The 20612-nt window shown below is 38.1% G+C and overlaps 3 protein-coding genes across 5 annotated transcripts; 1 reads left to right on the forward strand and 2 right to left on the reverse strand.

The window, feature by feature from the left end:
- The first annotated feature begins 4499 nt into the window (after positions 1–4499).
- Positions 4500–9342, forward strand: LOC111464010 (beta-xylosidase/alpha-L-arabinofuranosidase 2-like). The gene is made up of 7 exons (XM_023108057.1): positions 4500–4992; positions 5611–5898; positions 6093–6262; positions 6341–6438; positions 7028–7378; positions 7466–7876; positions 8584–9342. Exons 1-7 carry the CDS (start codon positions 4504–4506, stop codon positions 9153–9155), a joined length of 2379 nt encoding a protein of 792 aa, XP_022963825.1. The 5' UTR covers positions 4500–4503; the 3' UTR covers positions 9156–9342.
- A 211-nt stretch (positions 9343–9553) lies between these two features.
- On the reverse strand, positions 9554–12241 carry LOC111464015 (glycine-rich RNA-binding protein RZ1A-like). Of its 2 annotated transcripts, XR_002713968.1 has the most exons (4): positions 12090–12241; positions 11695–11813; positions 10370–11393; positions 9554–10282 (listed from the first exon to the last, which is right to left on the reverse strand). XR_002713968.1 is itself a non-coding variant. In XM_023108063.1 (3 exons), exons 2-3 carry the CDS (start codon positions 11803–11805, stop codon positions 10887–10889), a joined length of 618 nt encoding a protein of 205 aa, XP_022963831.1. In that variant the 5' UTR covers positions 11806–11813; positions 12090–12241; the 3' UTR covers positions 9554–10886. The 2 variants fall into 2 exon arrangements, 1 of the variants encoding a protein (XP_022963831.1); XM_023108063.1 differs by having other exon boundaries at positions 9554–11393.
- Positions 12242–13334: 1093 nt separating this feature from the next.
- Positions 13335–18891, reverse strand: LOC111464012 (F-box/kelch-repeat protein At1g22040). 2 transcript variants are annotated; one of them, XM_023108061.1, is made up of 2 exons: positions 18726–18891; positions 13335–15005 (listed from the first exon to the last, which is right to left on the reverse strand). In XM_023108061.1, exon 2 carries the CDS (start codon positions 14914–14916, stop codon positions 13483–13485), a length of 1434 nt encoding a protein of 477 aa, XP_022963829.1. In that variant the 5' UTR covers positions 14917–15005; positions 18726–18891; the 3' UTR covers positions 13335–13482. The 2 variants fall into 2 exon arrangements, with proteins under 2 accessions (XP_022963829.1, XP_022963828.1); XM_023108060.1 differs by having other exon boundaries at positions 13335–15228; positions 18726–18890.
- Between the last annotated feature and the right edge of the window lie 1721 nt (positions 18892–20612).

Here is a 20612-nt window from a genome sequence, read left to right on the forward strand (position 1 = left end):
TCTTTTACTAGTTTGGGTTGAGTTTGTTTTGTTTGCATTCTTTTATAGGAGAAATTGTTCGACATGATATACGGGAGGAATTTTGTATCGTTAATGACACGACACCAAAAAGTTAAAATATGGGTAACAGTTATATATAGGTAGAGATATCTATTTAACCTGTAGACTCGGGATGGGAAACTCTATCTTAAACATGTTGAGAATTATTGGGAGGGAGTCTTACGTTCGCTAATTTAGAGGATGGTCATGGGTTTATAAATAAGTAATGCATCTCTATTGGTATGAGGCTTTTTGGAGATCCGTGATTTTTAACATGATATCAGAGTCGTGCCCTAAATCTAACCATATCAATAGAGTCCTCAAATTTCGAACAAGCTAGCCTCGAAAGAATAATTAAAATTTACTCATGTATCGAATAAAGGGTGTACTCTGTTTCAAGGTATACTCTCTGTCATTAAGTCGTTATATTCTTAAAAAGGCTTTGGAATAGAATATGGGCTACAAATGGCTCTTTTTTTTATACTCCTTCAAAAGTGAGAATTTTCTACTTCCCTTGTCTCTCCTCGCACACTTTCAAGTTTAAGTTAATATAAATAACTATAAAATTAAATTAATATGTAGGCTCCACTTCAAATCATATCGGAAATTCCCAAATAGAGATGTCTATTTAAAATCTCGGAGCAGGATAAGAAATCACAGTTTCAACTTCTCCCGGTTAGCTAATCAAGGCTGATTCTACCAAAAAGAAATTTTGATATTTAAGAACATCAAGATCGGTGCTCTCCTTGAATCACTTAAGAGGTTTATGCAGATGCACTAATCTAAACATCAAGTTCTTGATTTTATTATTGAGAGGGAAAATATTGATGATTTGCGGTGCGCAATCAGGGACAATCGCAATAGAGACCAGAAATTAAAACTTTCGAGACGTGGGCTTACAAGAATGATATACCTAGTAGAAGGTGATCCAAATTCATCCATCGTCCTATGTTCCGGATCTCTATCACTTTTCTTATGTTCTTCCTCTTCCTCGTGCTCTGACTCACTCTTCTTCTATTCTTCCTTTCTTCCTACTCAAATACCATGTTAAGAATTATGCTCTATACTATGAGAAGCTCTGATACCAGGTTAAGAATGAGAAACAAAAGTGGGATTGAAAGTTTAATCTTCATTAATCTTCACAACGTTTAAATAGAATACAAGCTACAAACTAAATCCTAGAAATAAGAAAAATCCAAACGAATTACTACTTTCTAAGCTTCTCCTCAAGGTTTTAAAACGCGTATGCTAAGGAAAGATTTTCACACCTTATAAGAAATGTTTCGTTCTCCTCTCCAACCGATGTAGGATCAGACAAACACCCTCGAGTACGTCTGATTAAGTTGACTACATGCTCCTCAAAACTCCGATAGGAACGGTGGATCTAACTAAGTTCTTTTTTAAGATTTCTTCAATTGTACAATTTAATTTGTTGATATCAACCTAACATGTTGGACCTTCATCCTATAATCATTTATCCATTCATAATATAATTTTTCTTTTATAGATCCATTCATTTAATCTTATCAAGAACATCGAATTTATCGGAATATAACATATAAAGTTTCATCGGATTATATTATTAAATTAGTATGTTTCCTTATTTCCAAAAGAATATTTATATAAAAAAAAAATTTATTTATTTATTTATTTTTTTGACATCAAACAACAGTGAGACTCACAAGATTCATCTCACCTATCCACTTTCTCCAAACATAACACACAAAAAAGGTCACATTTTTACAAGCTGTGTGACTCAACCCCCAACCTCTAACTTAAAAACTCCCTTTAATTATATGAAAATAAAAGATTTAAATGTCTATATAAATTTATAATTTAAATAATTACATTACATCGTAATATATATCACTAGTGAATACATGAACGTCAATTACTGATGTAATAATCAATTGATTTATATTTAAATTTATAATATTAACTACAATAAATGTAGTCGTATATTTTAGAGATGTTCATATGAGTCGATAGTTCGACCAATTTGGAGTACCCAATCCAAACCATAAGAATGGGTTGATTGTTTAAAAAACTAAAAATTTATTCAATTTGCAAGTTAACATTTTTTAGGTCAGGTTAATCCGACCAACCCAAAATAGGGTTGTAATCCAACTCTTTCCTACTATTTAAAAGATTAAAACTTGTCACATTCCCACTTTAATGACAGCTGACTTGCGATTGTGCAACACTCACTTCCCAGCAACAAGTGAGTTAAGTCTATTCGTTCTTGCGTCGCCTACAGCCAAGCGACATATGCTCGAGCCTCTGGCACCGATTCAAGAAGAAAGTTTTAAAAAATGGGGGCAGAGAGATTTCGAAATAGAGTTTTGAAAGCAAGATTTGAGAAATTGAAATTGGTGTTATATGTGAATGTAAGCAAAAGGCAACAACAACGGGTTACTGCATATAACTATCGGGTAGTAGGGATGAGATTTTAATTATTAATGTAACATGGGTTACGAAAAAGTATAATTTTTTTAAATGATTGGAAAAAAAAATATCAACCTAACAACCGTATGCGAAAATAGAAGATTGGGTTGCAGACTCTATTTGAGTTGATGGAGTAGCTAACTCAACCCACTCAAAAAAAAATTGATCCACCAGATTATTCCAATTCAACCCAACCCATGTACACCCTTTACATTCGGACGAATCTCATCTATTATGTCGTCTAAGTCAAGCCCATTTAAAATAAGTTTATCCAGTGATCCGTACATAGCAAATATACCTAGATGACTCAGTCGCATAGACAATAATAGCTTCACATCAATGCCTTAACTACGTGATTGAGACTTATACACCCCACTCTTCCGTATGATTTACACTTCCAGTCCTTGAGTAGGGGGGACCATTCTAAAAGGTTCTTCTTCTACCACGGAGCCCACCAAACGATGAAGAAGTTGAAACACTTGAAAAAAAAGAGCGCCTAGACGTTGAGAGCGTATGTTGTGATCGTAAAGCAAATCCCGAGTAGGGTTTAGATGGTTTGCAAGTGGCATCAGTGGGGTTGGCTTGGGTGTGCAAGTTGGAAAGCACAGCCCAAACATCTGTCCTTAAAATCTGTCACGTGAACTTTCCCTAAGTCAGGAAAACAGCTCATATCAACCAAAGTTCTTACATTGCTGCCTAATCTTTTAACTTTATCCTCAACCTCTCCTCCAATCATTCTCTCCCTCTATATATTTTTTTTATTTTATTTTATTTTATTTTATACTATTATTAAATATTTCTAAAATAATTAATAAAGAAAACCCAGCCCTAAACCCACCGACTTTTTCTTTTTTTTCATTCTTCCGATAAATTACATTTTAATCCCCGACTCGGGTCGGGTCAATTTTAATCTCGTTTATGGAGCTCTAAACATTCCATCGAGTTCTTTTTTTAATAAAAAAAAATTATATATATATATATATATTTTTTGCCTATAAATTTAGTAGTATGTGCACGTACCTTTTTATTCTGTTTAAAAATTACGAGGTTTCGTGAGTTTTTTTTTTTTTTTTTTGCTATGTAAAATATTTATAAATTTTGTACTTTCGTTTAAGAAATACTCTAAACTTTAAATTTTTAATAACACATGTAAGTTCAAATAAGACACGGTTAGATTTTGTTTTAGTTATTTTTTATTAAAAATTTTAATATTTTTTGAAAAATTAAAGAAAGTATAATTAAGTACATGGTTAAAAAATATTTTCCAACTTTTAAAACTTGCCTACTTTTCTATTTTTCATTTATAAACTAATAAATATCATTTATAAACTAATAAAGGAGGGAGTTGATTTATCAGTTATAAATAAATGATTATTGTCTGCATACTAATAGTAAAAGCATTTTAAAACTATTACCGTAAAAGTAAAGAGTATTAATGCAACTTTTATAAGTTTGCTTTGAAACCGGTATCAAATGGTTTTCGTCCATATACCCATGTTTAAAAATATCAAGAATATTAATAAGGTACACAATACTCTGTTGACATCTAAGAATTTGTCGATCTATTGGCATGACTCTGATATCATGTTAGATGAATAGACTCTCCAGTACGATATTGTCCACTTTGAGCATAAGCTTTTATGGGTTTACTTTGAGCTTCCCCAAAAGACCACTTTGAGCGTAAGCTCTCGTGACTTTGCTTTGGGCTTCCCCAAAAGACCTCAATAGAGATAGTACTTCTTGATTATAAACCTAGGATCATTTCCTAAATGAACCGAGGGGACGAAATCTGACGCTCTTCATCTTTTTCTTTAAAAAATGGAGATTTGCTTGAAGAAATTTGGTTTATTTTAATGGAAGTTGTTAATCTATAAAGTGAAAGAAGAAACAAGATGATTAATTTAAGCATTTTTCTTCACTTTTCTTCTTCCAAATTATCCATCACGGGTTGCAAAAAAGCTTGTTTTGATTCAATTTGGCGCGCTTACACGATTCCCCTATCTCTTTTCCTATAAAATAATGCACCTTCCCTGTCCATTACAGATACCCTTTTCATCTCCTTCACTCACTTCCATGGCCTCCCCGCTTCTCCAAAACAGAGCATCAATGGACTCTGTTTTTACTTTCTCCTTCTTTTTGTTTTTCTCTCTCTGTTTCTGCCGGAGCTCCGGCTATTCGGCCACGGCGTTTGCCTGCGATGCCGGAAGCAATCCGGCCGTGGCGGGGTTTGGGTTCTGTAATGGGTCGCTTGGGTTTAAGGAGAGAGTGGGGGATTTGGTGAAGCGGCTGACGCTGCCGGAGAAGATTGGATTTCTTATCAACGATGCTGGAAATGTGAGCCGGCTTGGGATTCCCAAGTATGAATGGTGGTCGGAGGCTTTGCACGGCGTCTCTTACGTCGGTCCGGGGACTAAATATTCGAATGTGGTTCCTAGCTCCACCAGCTTCCCTCAGGTCATTTTGACGGCGGCTTCCTTCAATGCTTCCCTGTTTGAAGCCATTGGAAAGGTATCACTCACATATATTGCTCCTTCTTTCTCTTTCTCTAACTCCCTATCTGGACAATGTCGGTTACCAAAATGCTCGCAAGCTTTCAATAGGATTCGAATCCCATCCGTCATAGAAAAAAGAACGAATGGATCTTGTAGGATTCCCGAGAAATTCTTCAATTTCTTTGGGAAGTGGATGATTACTGAGGAATACCCAGAAAAGCATTTAGGGAATCGATTTGATTCTATGTCTGTTCGTTCCGTTTGAAAAAAGGAAGGATCCCAAAGAATCGATCTTTAAATGACTTGGATGTTGAGGATGGTTGGTAAGGAGTTCCACGTTGGCTAATTAAGGGAGCAATTAATTATGGGTTTATAAGGAATACATCTATGTTGGTATAAGGCCTTTTGAAAAAACCCAAAGAAAAGCTACCAGAGCTTGTGCTGAAAGTGGACAATATTGTACTATTGTGGATTGTCGGGATTCCTAACATAAGTTACCCTGTTTTATATCAGCAAGATGTGCGACTCGGAATCTAAATGAAAAAGAAAAGAAAACAAATACCCACCAAGAATGAAGAACAGAATCAGTAAAATTTGAATGAAATGAAACCATTTTGACTTGTTGCTTGTGCAGGTAGTTTCAACAGAGGCAAGAGCTATGTACAATGTGGGATTAGCAGGACTTACCTATTGGTCGCCCAATGTCAACATTTTCAGAGACCCGAGATGGGGCAGAGGCCAAGAAACTCCCGGGGAGGACCCTCTGCTCTCCAGCAAGTACGCTGCTGGCTACGTTCGAGGCCTGCAGCAGCGGGACGATGGCGATCCCGACCGGCTTAAAGTTGCTGCCTGCTGCAAACACTACACTGCCTATGATTTGGATAACTGGAAAGGCACAGATCGTTATCACTTCAATGCTGTGGTAATAGCTCACTTTCAGTAACGGTCCAAGTCCACCGCTAGCAGACTTTTCTTTGCAGGCTTTTCCTTAAAGTTTTTAAAACGCGTCTGTTAGGGAGAGGTTTCCACACCCTTAAAAAGGGTGTTTTGTTCTCCTCCCCAACGGACGTGGGATCTCAATGGCCCATTTCTGATGGTTTCGTGTTTTGATTAAAGGTGACGCCGCAAGATTTGGAAGATACGTTTCAACCGCCGTTCAAGAGCTGTGTGATCGATGGCAATGTGGCTAGTGTTATGTGTTCTTACAATCAAGTTAATGGCAAACCAACCTGCGCTGATCCAGACCTCCTTGCTGGGGTTATCCGAGGCCAGTGGAAATTGAACGGGTATGTTGGTTTCTTCTCCTGTTTCTTTTCTTTCGTGTCTTTCTGCTAATGTCTTCCAATAACACTGTATAACTGCAGATACATAGTTTCGGACTGCGATTCGGTCGATGTGCTTTACAATTCACAACACTATACCAAGTCGCCCGAGGAAGCTGCAGCTAAAACTATATTGGCAGGTAAATAGTATACTATCATGTCACGACTCTCTACAACCGAAAGGTCTCGTATCAATGAAGATGTATTCCTTACTTATAAACTCATGATCATCCCCTTAATTAGTCGAAGTGGGACTCCTCTTCCAACAATCATCCCCTTGAACAAAGTACACCATAGAGCCTCCCTTAAGGCCTATGGACCCCTCAAACAACCTTCTCTGAATCGAGGCTCGACTCCTTTGGAGCCCTCAAACAAAGTACACCATTTGTTCAACACGTGAGTCACTTTTGACTACACATTCGAGATTCACAACTTATTTGTTCAGCATTTGAGGATTCTATTGACATGGTTAAGCTAAAAGTGACTACACCTTAGGAATCATGAACCCTCCACAATGATATGATATTGTCCACTTTAAGCATAAACTCCCATGGTTTTGCTGTTAGTTTCCCCAAAAGGACTCGTATTAATAAAAATGTATTCCTTATAAATCCATGAACAATCCCTCGAAGTGGGACTCCTCTCCCAACAATTCTCAACATTCTCATGCATAGAACTTGAAAAAGAATGATTCATTGAGATCGGATACTTACCCAATCGATTTAACAGGGTTGGATCTTGACTGTGGTAATTTTCTCGGGAAACATACCGAAGCAGCAGTTAAGGCGGGGCTCGTGAACGAGGCAGCCATTGATAAAGCAGTTTCAAACAATTTTCAAACATTGATGAGGTTAGGCTTCTTTGATGGCAATCCCAGCAAGCAGCTTTATGGGAAGCTTGGTCCAAAAGATGTTTGCACACCAGAGCATCAGGAGTTAGCCCGAGAAGCTGCAAGACAAGGCATAGTTTTGCTTAAAAACACCCCAAAATCTCTGCCCTTGTCTGCCTCAGCAATCAAATCTCTGGCAGTAATTGGCCCAAATGCCAATGTCACAAAAACCATGATTGGAAACTACGAGGGTACACTATTGTTTAAACTTTCATCTTCTAATCTACCCACTAACTTGATCAGCTCATTCAAAAACTGCACCCTATTTTGACATGCAGGCATACCTTGCAAATATACAACACCTTTACAAGGCCTATCAGCCGTAGTATCCACCACATATCAGCCGGGCTGCATCAATGTGGCTTGCAGCTCTGCCCAGCTAGATGAAGCAAAGAAGATAGCAGCATCAGCAGATGCCGCAGTCCTCGTAGTAGGATCGGACCAATCGATTGAAGCCGAGAGTCGAGACAGAGTCGACCTGAATCTTCCAGGAATGCAGTCAGTTCTAATCACAGAAGTGGCCAAAGCATCAAAAGGACCTGTAATTCTCATCATAATGACTGGTGGAGGCATGGATATAACATTTGCGAAGAACAATGACAAAATTACAAGCATCTTATGGGTTGGTTTCCCTGGCGAAGCTGGGGGTGCTGCCATAGCTGATGTAATCTTTGGATCCTTTAATCCATGTAAGTCTACTTCTCAACACTTTAATCATACTCCAACCATAGAATTCGCTCATTTCAAAGTGACTAACATGGGTGAAACAATTAACGGTTGAGGATGGTTGGGAGGAAGTCCTACGTTGGCTAATTTAGGGAATGATCATGGGTTTATAAGTAAAGAATACATTTCCATTGGAATGAGGCCTTTTGTGGAAGTCCGAATCAAAACCACGAGAGCTTATGTTCAAAGTGGACAATATCATACCATTGTGGAGAGTCGTGATTCCTAACATGGTATCAGAGTCGTGCCCTTAACTTAGTCATGTCAATAGAATTCTCAAATGTCGAACAAAGAAGTTGTAAGCGTCGAAGGTGTAGTCAAAAGTAACTCAAGCGTTGAACAAAGGGTGTACTTTGTTCGAGGACTCCAAAGAAGGAGTTGAGCCAGGGTAGAGGTTGTTCGAGGACTACATAGACCTCAAGGGAGGCTCTATATTGTACTTTGTTTGAGAGGAGGATTGTTGGGAGGGAGTCCCACGTTGGCTAATCTAGGGAATAATCATAGGTTTATAAGTAAGGAATACATCTCTATTGGTATAAAGTCATGAAAATTTATACTCAAAGTGGGTAATATCATATCATTGTGGAGATTCGTGATGTTTAACATTAACAACTGCAAATATGATGAGAGAAAAAAATTTCAAAACTCACAGAAGCATTTTATCAAACAGGTGGTAGACTACCCATGACTTGGTACCCACAATCATACGTAGAGAAGGTTCCAATGACGAACATGAATATGAGACCAGATCCTTCCAGTGGATATCCAGGAAGAACATACAGATTCTACACAGGGGAAACAGTATATTCATTTGGGGATGGATTAAGTTACTCAGATTACAAACATCACCTGGTCAAAGCCCCAAAGCTCGTATCGATCCCCTTGGAAGAAGGCCACATTTGCCACTCGTACAACTGCCAATCGCTCGACGTCGTCCAAGAGCGTTGCCAAAACCTGGGATTGGATGTTCATCTGAGAGTGAAGAACGTGGGGCAGAGAAGCGGAAGCCACACAGTTTTTCTGTATTCATCGCCGCCATCAATGGACAATTCACCCCAGAAATACCTTCTGGGCTTTGAAAAGGTGTCTCTGGGAGCCGGCGGAGAAACGGTAGTTCGCTTCAAAGTGGATGTTTGTAAGGATTTGAGTGTGGCCGACGAAGTCGGAAGCCGGAAAGTTTTGTTGGGCCTCCATGTTCTCCATGTAGGAACGGTGAAACACTCGTTGAACGTTAGGATTTGAATCGACCGGCTTTTCCTCCTCCGCCGCCGCCGCTCCCGGTGGCTGATTATGATTTGTTTTCTTATGCATTTTGGTCGGTGGACAATCAAATTGTAAAATAAGTTGAGGGAGTTGTGTTAAGAATTTTCTCAATTCTTATTGAAAAATGAACAAAAGAACTGATGGAATGGAAATTTGGTGAAAGTGGAGAACAATTGCACAAGGTGTCGTTAGGTTACTTTAAAGACGTTCGAATTTCGAACGTGCAAGTTCATTGCTATGTTTTACGATGAAATTTACAAGAGAATATGTTACGATGACGGCAGCAACTCTAGGTTAATAAAAATCTAAGTCATTACCGGACTTACGTGACTCACCCAAATCAATATGCTATAGAGAAACGAAAGAACATAGATCAATAGATCAACACGTTAGTTACATTCCTTAGAGAACATGTTTGAACCCTTACTCAAACATTTCAGTTTCGTTCTTCATCATAGAAAAAAAAACATCCATTCCTGGATGGCAATTCATACAAGAACACAGCTATGGAAAATAAATCACGAGGAAGGACGACTATTTCGCTTCCTCGGTGTCGCCTGTAAAACATTCATCATGACAGCAACTGAGGGATGAAAATCGAGATACATATGCGTAAATTACACAAGACAGTTTCCTTTGATCGCATTTGAAAATAGAGCTATCAATGGATTTGAAACCAAACTGATCCCGAAGGTGAAAGGGACGGGACGAGACGATCATTATAGAGACTCCAAACAAACTTCGAACGAAAACCTTGGATGCAAAGAATCACATATCTGAATCAATCTCCCCAAACAAGACCAAGAACAAGCAAGCAGACCCAGAAAGAAGGCAAGAACACCAAAAGTCTCCCCCAACAAGGCAGAGTGGAAAAGATGAGACAGCAGTTGCCAAACTCATCAAGAGCTTCCAAACAACGTGCCGAGCATTTTAGCACGAAATACCCCTCGACCATAAGCCAGCAGGACGTATTCGTAGATTAAGTGAGAGTTTATGAACAAATTTGCTTGAGCATCCCAAAGGCTTTGGGTAAATTTTAAGTTTAAAGCGCCCAATTAACAAGAAACTGTATTATGCACCCAATAAGACCATATAAACGAAGCATGCTGCCAAAAAGTTCACGACATCAATATAACACGACATAAAGGTGATAGTTCATATTAGGACAGTAAGGCTGAAAGAAGTGCAATTACCTGTAAGACAATGGGAACAACGTTCTGTCAAAGTTTCCGGGTCAGGACACAGATCTCTAGTAGCAGCTTACCGAAAGCCAGGTCCTCTCGATACCCATCGAACATCAAAAACCAGGTCTAGTTGTATACTAAAAGAAAATTTTCTAGATGAAATGTGCAGCAGTTTATGCAATTCCCTGTGTATGTGTTCATAAGTAATCCAGCAGCTACAAGGGCACTCAAAGACCATAAAACCAGATTTGAATGAATATGTCAAGAACACATTAGATACCACACCACTGTACCATGATACCAAATTCATCACATAGGAACACAAACATCTCAATATTAACGTCAAATTCTGCTCTTCAGAACTCTGAACTGTAAGAGAGACAATCTGTAGAAAGAAACAATAACAGCAAGATCCCACCATATAAGCTTCATTTAATGTGGAAACAACACGAGTAATCAGTACGAGGCAGCTATAAGAACCAGTGAAGTTAAGATGACTACACACCCCAACAGATAAGTCACAATTCTATCCAGAACGAGAACCACCAGAACCACGTCGCTCATATGGCCCAGAGCGGTCACGACTATATCGATCATTTCCTGAACCTCCTCGATCACCGGTACTACCCCGATTGCGCCCACCAGATCTATCTCCATTTCTATCTGGACCATATCGACCACTGCCACCACCACCACTACCATATCTGTCATCCCTACTTCCATATCTACCTCCTCTACCACCTTCACTGGGACATTCCCTAGCAAAATGTCCAGGCTTCCCGCATTTAAAGCAATCTCCACCGTTAGATCCACGTCCACCTCCAAAATCCCGACCTCGATCACGACCACGTGGACGATCACCATCATGATCTTTACCTGAACCTTGGTTTGGCTGAGCCTTATCAACTGTAATAGTCCGGCCATCTAAATCAATTCCATTCATGCCTTTGATTGCCTCTTCCATAGCTTTTTTCTCATCAAAAGTGACAAATCCAAAACCACGAGAACGTCCAGAAAACTTGTCAACAACTACCTGTGAAATGGATGATGCATTATCAAAATCACAGGTGACTATGGAAAATCCTAAGGAACAGAGACCTTAAGCTATCATCCAAATTATCAAATGCAACAAGCACCAACCTTACATTTTTCACATTTCTATCTACAAACACGGATCAATACAAGAATGAAGAATCATTATTCAAGGAGCAGCAAGCAATATCCATCCGGAGTAAGAAAATTGGAGGACTCACATTCCAGCAGAAAGAATTAAGACTATAATCAGCTAAAAAAGGATGACAGAAGAGTAAGCGCAAGAAAAACAAATCAGATACCTTGGCCTCGAGAAGATGGCCAAACTTTTCAAACGCATCTTTCAAACCTCTGTCAGATGTTGACCAAGAAAGGCCGCCAATAAAACAGCGATACTCCACCTCTTCCGCCATTATGCAAGCTTCATCGAAGAGCCATAGTCAAATCAATTGAATTTCCCGAAGTGGGAAGAGTGGCGAACAATTCGAAAAACCCCGAGATTAAAAGAAAACGCAAGTAACTCATTGAAATCCAACGGATTTAAAACAGAAGAAAATACTCAAAAACTTTCTCGATCCGAAGAATCAAAATAGCACAATTAACCTGATTAAGCAATTGGATACATATCAATTCGATACTCTTATCCAGATAAATTGAATTATCAGAATCATAAAATGTAAAGAGAGAAAAGAATTACCAGAATTACGCTAACAATTTCTGAAGAACAAAAGCCTTACGAATTCGATTCGCTATCGAGAGAAGCTACAAGAATCAAAAAAATCTAAGAGCCGAAGTGACGGTGAGATTGTTAAACGGGTTGTAGGCCGAAGAGCTAGCCATCGAATTGAAGGCCTTCGCGGGTGCATTGATTTATGAATCTTCACGGTGGGTCATTTTAGTGGGCTCCCCTTACTTTATTGGGCCTAATGGGTAGGCCCAAATTAAATTTCCCTTGTGGTGATAAAAACTAATTATCATTTATTTAATTATCTTGAAGTCCCAAAATTATTATACATCATTAAATATTTTCTACCAATTATGATTTAACTATAATAATAAAAATTTAATATAGTGGATCTTAAATAATTTTAAAAAATAATAAATCAATATTACTTTCATTTATATATATATATTTTCCGAGTTAATTTAGAAACTATTTAATATATATATATATATATACTCTAGAATGATTTTTAATTTTATGGTACTTTAACGAGGAATATCAAGTATTATCGTAGAGCAGATACAATATTTCTTTCGTAAATTGAGTAAATGTAAACCAAACGTATATTATAATAACTTTTATTCGTATAATATTTAGTTAAAACGAGCTTTTTGTAAGTGTGACCCATCATTTTACATATTACATGTTTATCCTAACAAGTGTATCTTTCTCAGGAGTTAGTTGTCAACTTCTCCCTACCCGATAGTTATATGCAGTACGTCGTGTTGTTGCATTTTGCTTACATTTCCATATAACACCAATTTCAATGCACCCGCGGATTGTCTAAAACTTTCTTATTGAACCGGGGCAACTTTCTTATTGGTCGTAGGCAACACAAGAACGAATAAGCTTAACCCCCAATTTTCTAAAACTTTCTTATTGAACCGGGCCAGAGCTCGAGCATACATCGCTTGGTCGTAGGCGACACCAGAACGAATAGGCTTAACCCCCAATTTTCTAAAACTTTCTTATTGAACCGGGGCCAGAGCTCGAGAGCATACGTTGCTTGATCATGGGAGACACAAGAATGAATAGGCTTAAATCACTTGTTGTCGGGAAATAAGTGCCGCACAATCGCAAGTTCACTGCCATGCCATGAAAGAGACATTTTAAAGCGCTTTACGTATAGGAATGGTGCAAAAGCAAAAGGGTCTTATAATACATTTAGAAATGGATCTGTAAACTTCATTCCCAAAATCTTAGCTTATGACCTTAGAATTTAAGCAACACAAGTAGATTCTTAAATGGAGAATATGATATTATATCCACTGATAATCAAGAATACACAATACTTTGCACAATAAAAGAAAATAACCACATTCCAAGTATTTATAATTATACCCAAACTATAACTATATACCACAGACTATATAACAAGGGTCTGGCAACTAACCAGTTCGGCCGACCCGACCGTTCGAGTGGCTATCACCTTTGTAGAGTTTTCTGATTCTTCTTCTAACTCGTGCACTTCGTGGAAGCAGATATCTTGCGAGGACGACGAGGACGACGACAATGCAGCCACATGGTGATTTCTCACACCGGCTTGCATAACGGTTATGTTGTTATTTGCATCTTTGGTGATGACATGAAGTTTCTGGGTTAACCCTGCGAGTAAATAAGGCGACTCTGAATCCGAAAAGTCGTGAATGGGAATGTCTTCTGCCACGACTTTCCAGACATCGGATTGCGAATCATACACCTTAACCTTGGCATTGTCGAGAGAACTAGAAGGATCCAATGCATAGAGTTCCCCGTTGACCGTTACGCTCAGTTTCGTTCCAGCTTGCCTTGCAGGCCATCCTTCGCCCATGCCCATCGGCATTTCGACCCAGGTATTCACGTCTGGGTCGTATACTTCTCCTCCAACGTCGACAAAGAAAGGCCAGCAGTATAGACTTTGAGGCACGAACAATTTGCCCTGATACGATGTTAGTCCTGTTGCAATTGGCTTGAGTAGATCGGCGAGAAATGCAGTAGGCAATACCTGAGCTTTAGCAAAAGGCATGCTTGGCACTTCAGACCACACGCCAGTATTCGGATCATATACTTCAGCAGATTGTAGGGGCGATAAACCACCGTTGCCCCTCGTGACCCCTCCGACGACATAAAGCTTGTTGTTTAAAACCGTGGTTTTACAATAGGCTCTACCGATCGACATAGGGTACGCTTCGTTCCATGCATTTGCAACAGGATCGTATCGCCAGACACACCTCATTGCTGAAGCGCTAGAGAACCCACCTAAAACATACAGACACCCATCGATCGCACCAACAGCACAACCACAGAACGGCATTTGATCTAAAGCGTCCTTCCTTCCGAGCCAAGCCATTATAGCATCGGCTATTCTCAAACTAGAACCTGCCATATTCCATATCCGTTGCCCGGTTAAACCCTTCCTAGATTCATCTTCTATAGAAACAGTAGGCATTGGGGGCAACTTCTGCCATCGTCTAGCCTGCGGATCCAAAGCATACCACACAAGTTTCCCATCCTTAACCTTTGTCAATATGTACAGCCACTCCTCAGCCGTTCCGAGTTCCTGTCGGAGATGGAAGAGTTGATTGCTTGTAATGGCTTGTTTCCAGGCTCGAGAGACTAACTTAAGACTCAAGTAATGTATCCTCGGAACTCTAGCTAGAATCTGGATAGATATCTCATCAGGAAGGCTGGAAATCAGTCTCTGGTTTTCCTCCCAATAGTTTGACATCAATTTTTGCTTTTTGCACGTTTCGACGGGAACAAAATCATCGGGGCCATCAACTCTAGCCCCAAAAATGTTGAGACTCAACTTAGCTCCCATCGAGAAGGTTTGGCCGATTCGGTGTACAGAAATAAAAAATCTTCTGGACTAAGCAAGACAACTACTACCATAGGCTTTCCACATCACTTCTGAAAGGCATCATAAATGGAATCAAAGAATCACCAAAGGAAACCGACAAAAGACACGTTAAGATAAAACACGAGAACAAGCAATTTCCAGCAGAACAAAGAAACCAAGAACTAGACCATGCTATTGATGAAAATGAATGAAGTCAACTGGAGGGAAGCGGTGAGAGAGAGAGAGAAGAGATGTTGCACAACTTCAAAGATGTTTGAAGAATTCTGAGAAATACTATACGAAAGATAAAATAAAACTATTCAATATGCATGCATAATAGGAAGCATAGATATCATACCATTATGAAAAAATATAAGACATGAATTTCACAAGTCAAGTAGATTGAAAATTTTATCTGTTTGCTTCAAACACATTTTCATACCTACGAGTTGAACATATATTTCGAAGTAACTGATGCTTAAGAAAAAAGATAACTCAGGAATGATATTCGCTCGTCTCATTGATATGCAAAAGGCAGGACCAAACACCTCGCCCACCCATATCATTCTTTTGCACAACCAAAACGTTGTCCTTACTATTTTAGCAGGGTTGCCAAAGCTAGACTACCAAAATGCAATAAGACACTTCTAATCTCAAGGACCCAACACAGGATTGCCAAAACTCGAAATCTGAACTGCAACTCTTTTCCTCTCCTCTCATAATTCTATGTTGTCATTCTTGTCCTTCCCTATCCCATTTCCTTTTTGTTGGCTATAACGAAGAGAAATTTGATGCTAAAATATTCTTTTGCTCTCCCCTCCTATTCTTTCGTGTTCCTCTTCTCCTACCAACATTTCGTATATCTAACATAAACAAGTGAAAGCAATATAAACAATTGAAAGCAATGATACAGTAATTGCAGATATATTTTTTTAAAAATAAGAGAAATTAACCATTGGAATAATGAAAAATGACTCGTGCTCAAAAGTACAAGACACAAAAGGGAAAAAAACATAAATAAAAAAATAAACAAACAGAATCAACAAAGCTAAATAGAATTAAATGCTTCCCAATTTAAACAAATATCTTGCAAGGAAAAAGCTGAAAAAAGCTTGGAAAGATAGCACCATTGTGAAGCTTTTAATTTAGCCAACTCAAACCGATCCAATCATGATTTCTGATGATTTTAAAAAATATGACGATTACTTTCCAACCAAATTTCCAAAATGAAGGCCTTTACTGCATTAGGTCAGAGTAATTGAGCTTTAGGAGGCAAAGATGGGCAAATAATGTAGATGAATAGTGTTCGACTTTGAGTTATTGGTGAAAACCCATTTCAAAATACAAATTTGTAACACTGAATCCTGCAATTATTGGGATAAGAACATTCAAAGAATTGATGATTCATGGATTCAGCTGCTTCAAAACATAATGGGCAAATAGAAGGCAGCACAGTTGAAGATGACATCTTTTTATCAAGAGAATCTGATGTATTTAAGATACTCTTCAGCATGATCCACATAAGAACGTTTACTCTTTTGGGACTATTTGATTTCCACAGTGCTGTATAAAATACCTTGGGCAAAAAAGAAGGGAAAGCAAGCTTCTTGTCAAGAGACTTGACTGAAAATAATCCTGAAGAATCCAATAGAACATGTACGTGAATCATCAAAATCATCCAAAACAACCTTAAAAAGAGTTTAGTTCAACAATCTCCTCATCCTTTAAATTTCTTCTTACAATAATCCTTGAAGATCAACAAGAAGAATTCCAAAAATCTAATATAACTCAATTTGAGTGAAGAAATCTTGAAAAGAAGAGCATAACATTCTTTGAAAACCAAAAAATTGAACCATATTTCGCCCAAAAGAAAATTATGGTTCCTTTACGAATCTTGAAATGAACAAAATTCTCCACCTCTTTCCAAATTTTTTAAATGTAAGCCTCGATTGGTGAACCTTGGGGAATTGACCAAGGAAATTTAAGGACCCGCCACAAAGCCTTCCAGGCTAAATGACTCTGCCTGTTCCCCTTGAGTCTACTAACACTCGGCTTCGAATCAATGAGAGTAAATATGACCCTTGTCCTTTTTAATAGAATGCATTGGGGTTAAGGGCACTTGTAGAAATCCTTGAAAAGTGAAATGTGGGAGATGCGATGGAAATCTACTTTTGAGAGGATAAATGGGTGGGGGATAAACCCCTCTGCTCTAAGTTTCACCATTTAAATCCTTTGTCCTCTATAAAAAAATTGCCCGGGGTTGACGTTCTTGATTCAAATGGGGCTCTCTCTCTCTCTTTCAATTGGCTTCGTCCAATATCCAATAGGGAAAAAATGGACGTCTTGGCTATCTTATCTTTGAATGAGGAGTTTGAGCTTAGGTCAAGGAGAAAGGGTATCTACTCTTGGACCCCACCAAGGGTTTTTCATTGTAGTTCGTTCTTTCCACACTTGTTGTTTCCCTCCACATCTAATAAGTCTGTTTTTTTCATCTCTATAGAAGGTGAGAATTTCAAAGAACGTTCAATTCTTTGTTTGCCAGGTCATCCATGGAAGAGTTAACACTTTAGATAGGCTTTTGAGAAAGATGTGTTCTCTAATAGACAAATTAAATGCATTCTTTGTTGGAAGAGAAAGGAAGATCATGATCATATTCCTTGGAACTGCGACTTTACTCGAACTATCTGAAGTTTCTTTTTTGACGTGTTTGGCTTTCAGTTTGCTAGGAACAGAAGCTATAGAGAGATGATCAAGTTCCTTCTCCATCTACTTTTTCGAGAGAAGTAAAAAAATTTTGTGACACACAGGAATTTGGGTTGTGTTGTGGGGGTAGTAAGGTGAGAGGAATAATAAGACAAGAGGGATGGAGAGAGACCCTAACCATGTTTGGTATCTTGTTTTCTCTTCGACCACGAGCGTGAAGGCTTTTTATAATTACTTTTAAGGTCTTATTGTATTTGAATTGGATTCATTCATTTTTTTTATGAAAGTTCGGTTTATTATCCAGAAAGTAAAGCATCCTCTCTTGAGAAACCCACAGTGACACTAATCAACTTCCTTCCACCAAATATTGGCCACACAATACAATGAAGAGGAAATCCTATGCTTATGAATTCTAGTAGTTCCAAAATCACCTCTATCTCGCTTGGAGAAGAACAGAGATTCAGAAGATTTCAACAACTCAACCAAAGATTTCCCAGACCATCAAAAATGAAATAAACAGAGAGGAATGGCTGACTAAAATTACATATCTTCCACACAAACTCGCTCATTCTTGCACCAAATGCAGTAATATTTCTTATCAATGCAAGAGCTACAAACCTCCATGATAAAAATGAATAACCAAACTAGAATGGGCATAATCCACAAATTGTTTTGATAATTACTCACATTCATTTGTACTGATCGCATGCTTATATGGAATAAAATGACATAAATTCACACGAGAAAAAACCACAAACAAAATTGGAAAATGTATTTAGAGACAAATAAATAAAACACGGAGGAAATCAAGAAAACAGGAAATTTCCACCCTAACCTACATGGTCACAAACTCAATTCAGCTATTAGCTATGAAATTGAAAGCCAAAAACAATCAAAGGAACCTAAGAAAAGCCCCCAAATCCCAAAAATTGATCAAAATCCCATAATAAAAGACGAGAAACCCCTGAATTCAAAAAATCGAACAGTATCCCAAAATCTGCCGCATCGATCGATCTCATTCAAACAAGGAAAAGAAAAGGAAAATCAAAAGAACAGAAAAAGGGAAAAGAAAAACGAAAATCAATTACCAAGAATGAATTGGAAGACGAAGAAGAAGTGGGGGTCAAAATTGGATTGTGATAAAATCCGATGCTCTCTCTTTCACCGTCTGTGAAGTGAGGCGGATGTGTGTGTGAACAGCCGAGATCATCACCAACCATAGGCGGATCAGCTGCAACGCGCTCCATAGTTGAGAAGAATCTGAGCCGTTGAGCGAAGAGCATCCCACCAAAGCCCGATATCTTCGCCTCGTCGCCTCACGTTTTCAATATGACGTCACCTTTAGACGTGGCTTATTCAAGACGTTACTCAATAATATATTATATAAATTGAAAAATTCTATAAACTCTTAGCTTAAATAAATAAAAACTTATAAACTAAATTACAATTTCTATTTATTATAAATTTTAAAGTATACATTTTTATTATTATTATTATTAATTTTAATTATTTTAAAAGTAATTTTTTAAACGCTAAATTAATAAAAATATCTCTAAATTTTCATACTGTTTATAGAAAATAACCAAAAAAACACGTTTATTGTTAGTATTTTGTTAATTTTAAAAAAATGGAATAAATGACTAGAATAACCCGAAAAGTTTATTGGCAACTGGTCGGCACGAAGTTCTTTATCATGCTCAAAGACGAGCCGATCGTTTGTTAGGGACGGTTTATAGACCAGCAAATTACCACAAATGGAATGAGAAGTAGGTCCATGTAAATGGTCGATATCTCGCAAACAACAACTCTCCTTCCCCATATGGAGTTTGGAACTCAAAGACAATCATTGAGTGAACTGTATCTTCTTTGTGTTAGTTGACCTAAGTCGTACCATTACTGTTGGGATGGGGCTCGGCCTTCGAACCGTACGTGAGACGAGTTTCTGCCTCATACAACTCAGGCCGAAGACCGGGAAAAGTTTAGGAGAGTTGGGGAAACCAAGCAGCTACCGATCGGGGAAAACCAATCCTATAGCTCTCGCACTTCCTGCTCTTTCTAATATCCCATTTTCTTTTGGGATAGGCGGCTAATACTAATCTAATAAGTTCAGTCGCCGTCGTCGTCTGACCAATTGGCTCGGACACCAGACCACTCGTGCCCGCCCCCATAACCACACGGGCTCCCCCTAAATGGAATGGCTCTCTTAGTTACGCTACGCCTTGACCCGAGTCCCCATGTCCGCTCTTCTCCGCCCGCAACCCAAGAAGTTGGCAAACACTAACTAAAAAAGTTTACGGTTAGGTTCATTATTTAATAAAAATTGTTTAGCTAGACTCGATCATCAACCAAGTTTATGTCTAAAAAATGTCTCATCCCAATCTAGTTCAGCCTACCACACTTCTAATTTTATTTATAATTTTTTTTAAAAAAAAAATTAAATTAATTTTAAAATTAATTTATTCATTTTTTTTAATTTGAAATTAGTATTTCATCCTTTCCTTCCTTTGTTTCGTAATTTTCTTTTTATTTATATAGAAAATAGATAATTTCAATAAATAATTACTTAATTTATTTTAAATATTAAAAAACCATGTGAAAGTAAAACACGTCTCCATACTTTAAATATTACATAATTTGTTTCTAGAAGATGAATAAAATAAGGATAACGTAGCAATTAAAACGTGATTTTTAATTAAAAGAAGCTGAAATCATCGATGAAGCTGGCATAGAGCTTCGATCGACCGAGGGATAGAATTGAAGATGGTCCCCGTACATTTGTCTGGATTATTTCCAATCGTACTTTCTTCGATTCTCTAACAGGTCTTCTAAAACTTCTTTCGCAGCGGAGTATCTTCATTATTTTGACACTCATATGTCCAAGTCTATTATATCATAGACTTGAACGGGAAATAGAGCAATCAGTCGATCCTCCCGGTACTCCTTTGGGCTCTGGGGGCACAGACCGTATATGGCTG

Source organism: Cucurbita moschata, unplaced genomic scaffold (assembly GCF_002738365.1).
Source record: "Cucurbita moschata cultivar Rifu unplaced genomic scaffold, Cmos_1.0 Cmo_Scf00029, whole genome shotgun sequence".
NCBI lineage: Eukaryota > Viridiplantae > Streptophyta > Magnoliopsida > Cucurbitales > Cucurbitaceae > Cucurbita > Cucurbita moschata.

Excerpts from the sequence above, each read along its gene's own strand:
- LOC111464015 (XM_023108063.1), bottom strand. The coding sequence starts at position 11,805 with ATGGCGGAAGAGGTGGAGTATCGCTGTTTTATTGGCGGCCTTTCTTGG. Across the intron at positions 11,394-11,694 it reads GCCATCTTCTCGAGGCCAAG|GTAGTTGTTGACAAGTTTTC; the intron begins GTATCTGATTTG and ends TCCATTTCACAG.
- LOC111464010 (XM_023108057.1), top strand. The coding sequence starts at position 4,504 with ATGCACCTTCCCTGTCCATTACAGATACCCTTTTCATCTCCTTCACTC. Across the intron at positions 6,263-6,340 it reads GGCCAGTGGAAATTGAACGG|ATACATAGTTTCGGACTGCG; the intron begins GTATGTTGGTTT and ends GTATAACTGCAG. Across the intron at positions 7,877-8,583 it reads CTTTGGATCCTTTAATCCAT|GTGGTAGACTACCCATGACT; the intron begins GTAAGTCTACTT and ends TTTATCAAACAG.
- LOC111464012 (XM_023108061.1), bottom strand. The coding sequence starts at position 14,916 with ATGGGAGCTAAGTTGAGTCTCAACATTTTTGGGGCTAGAGTTGATGGC.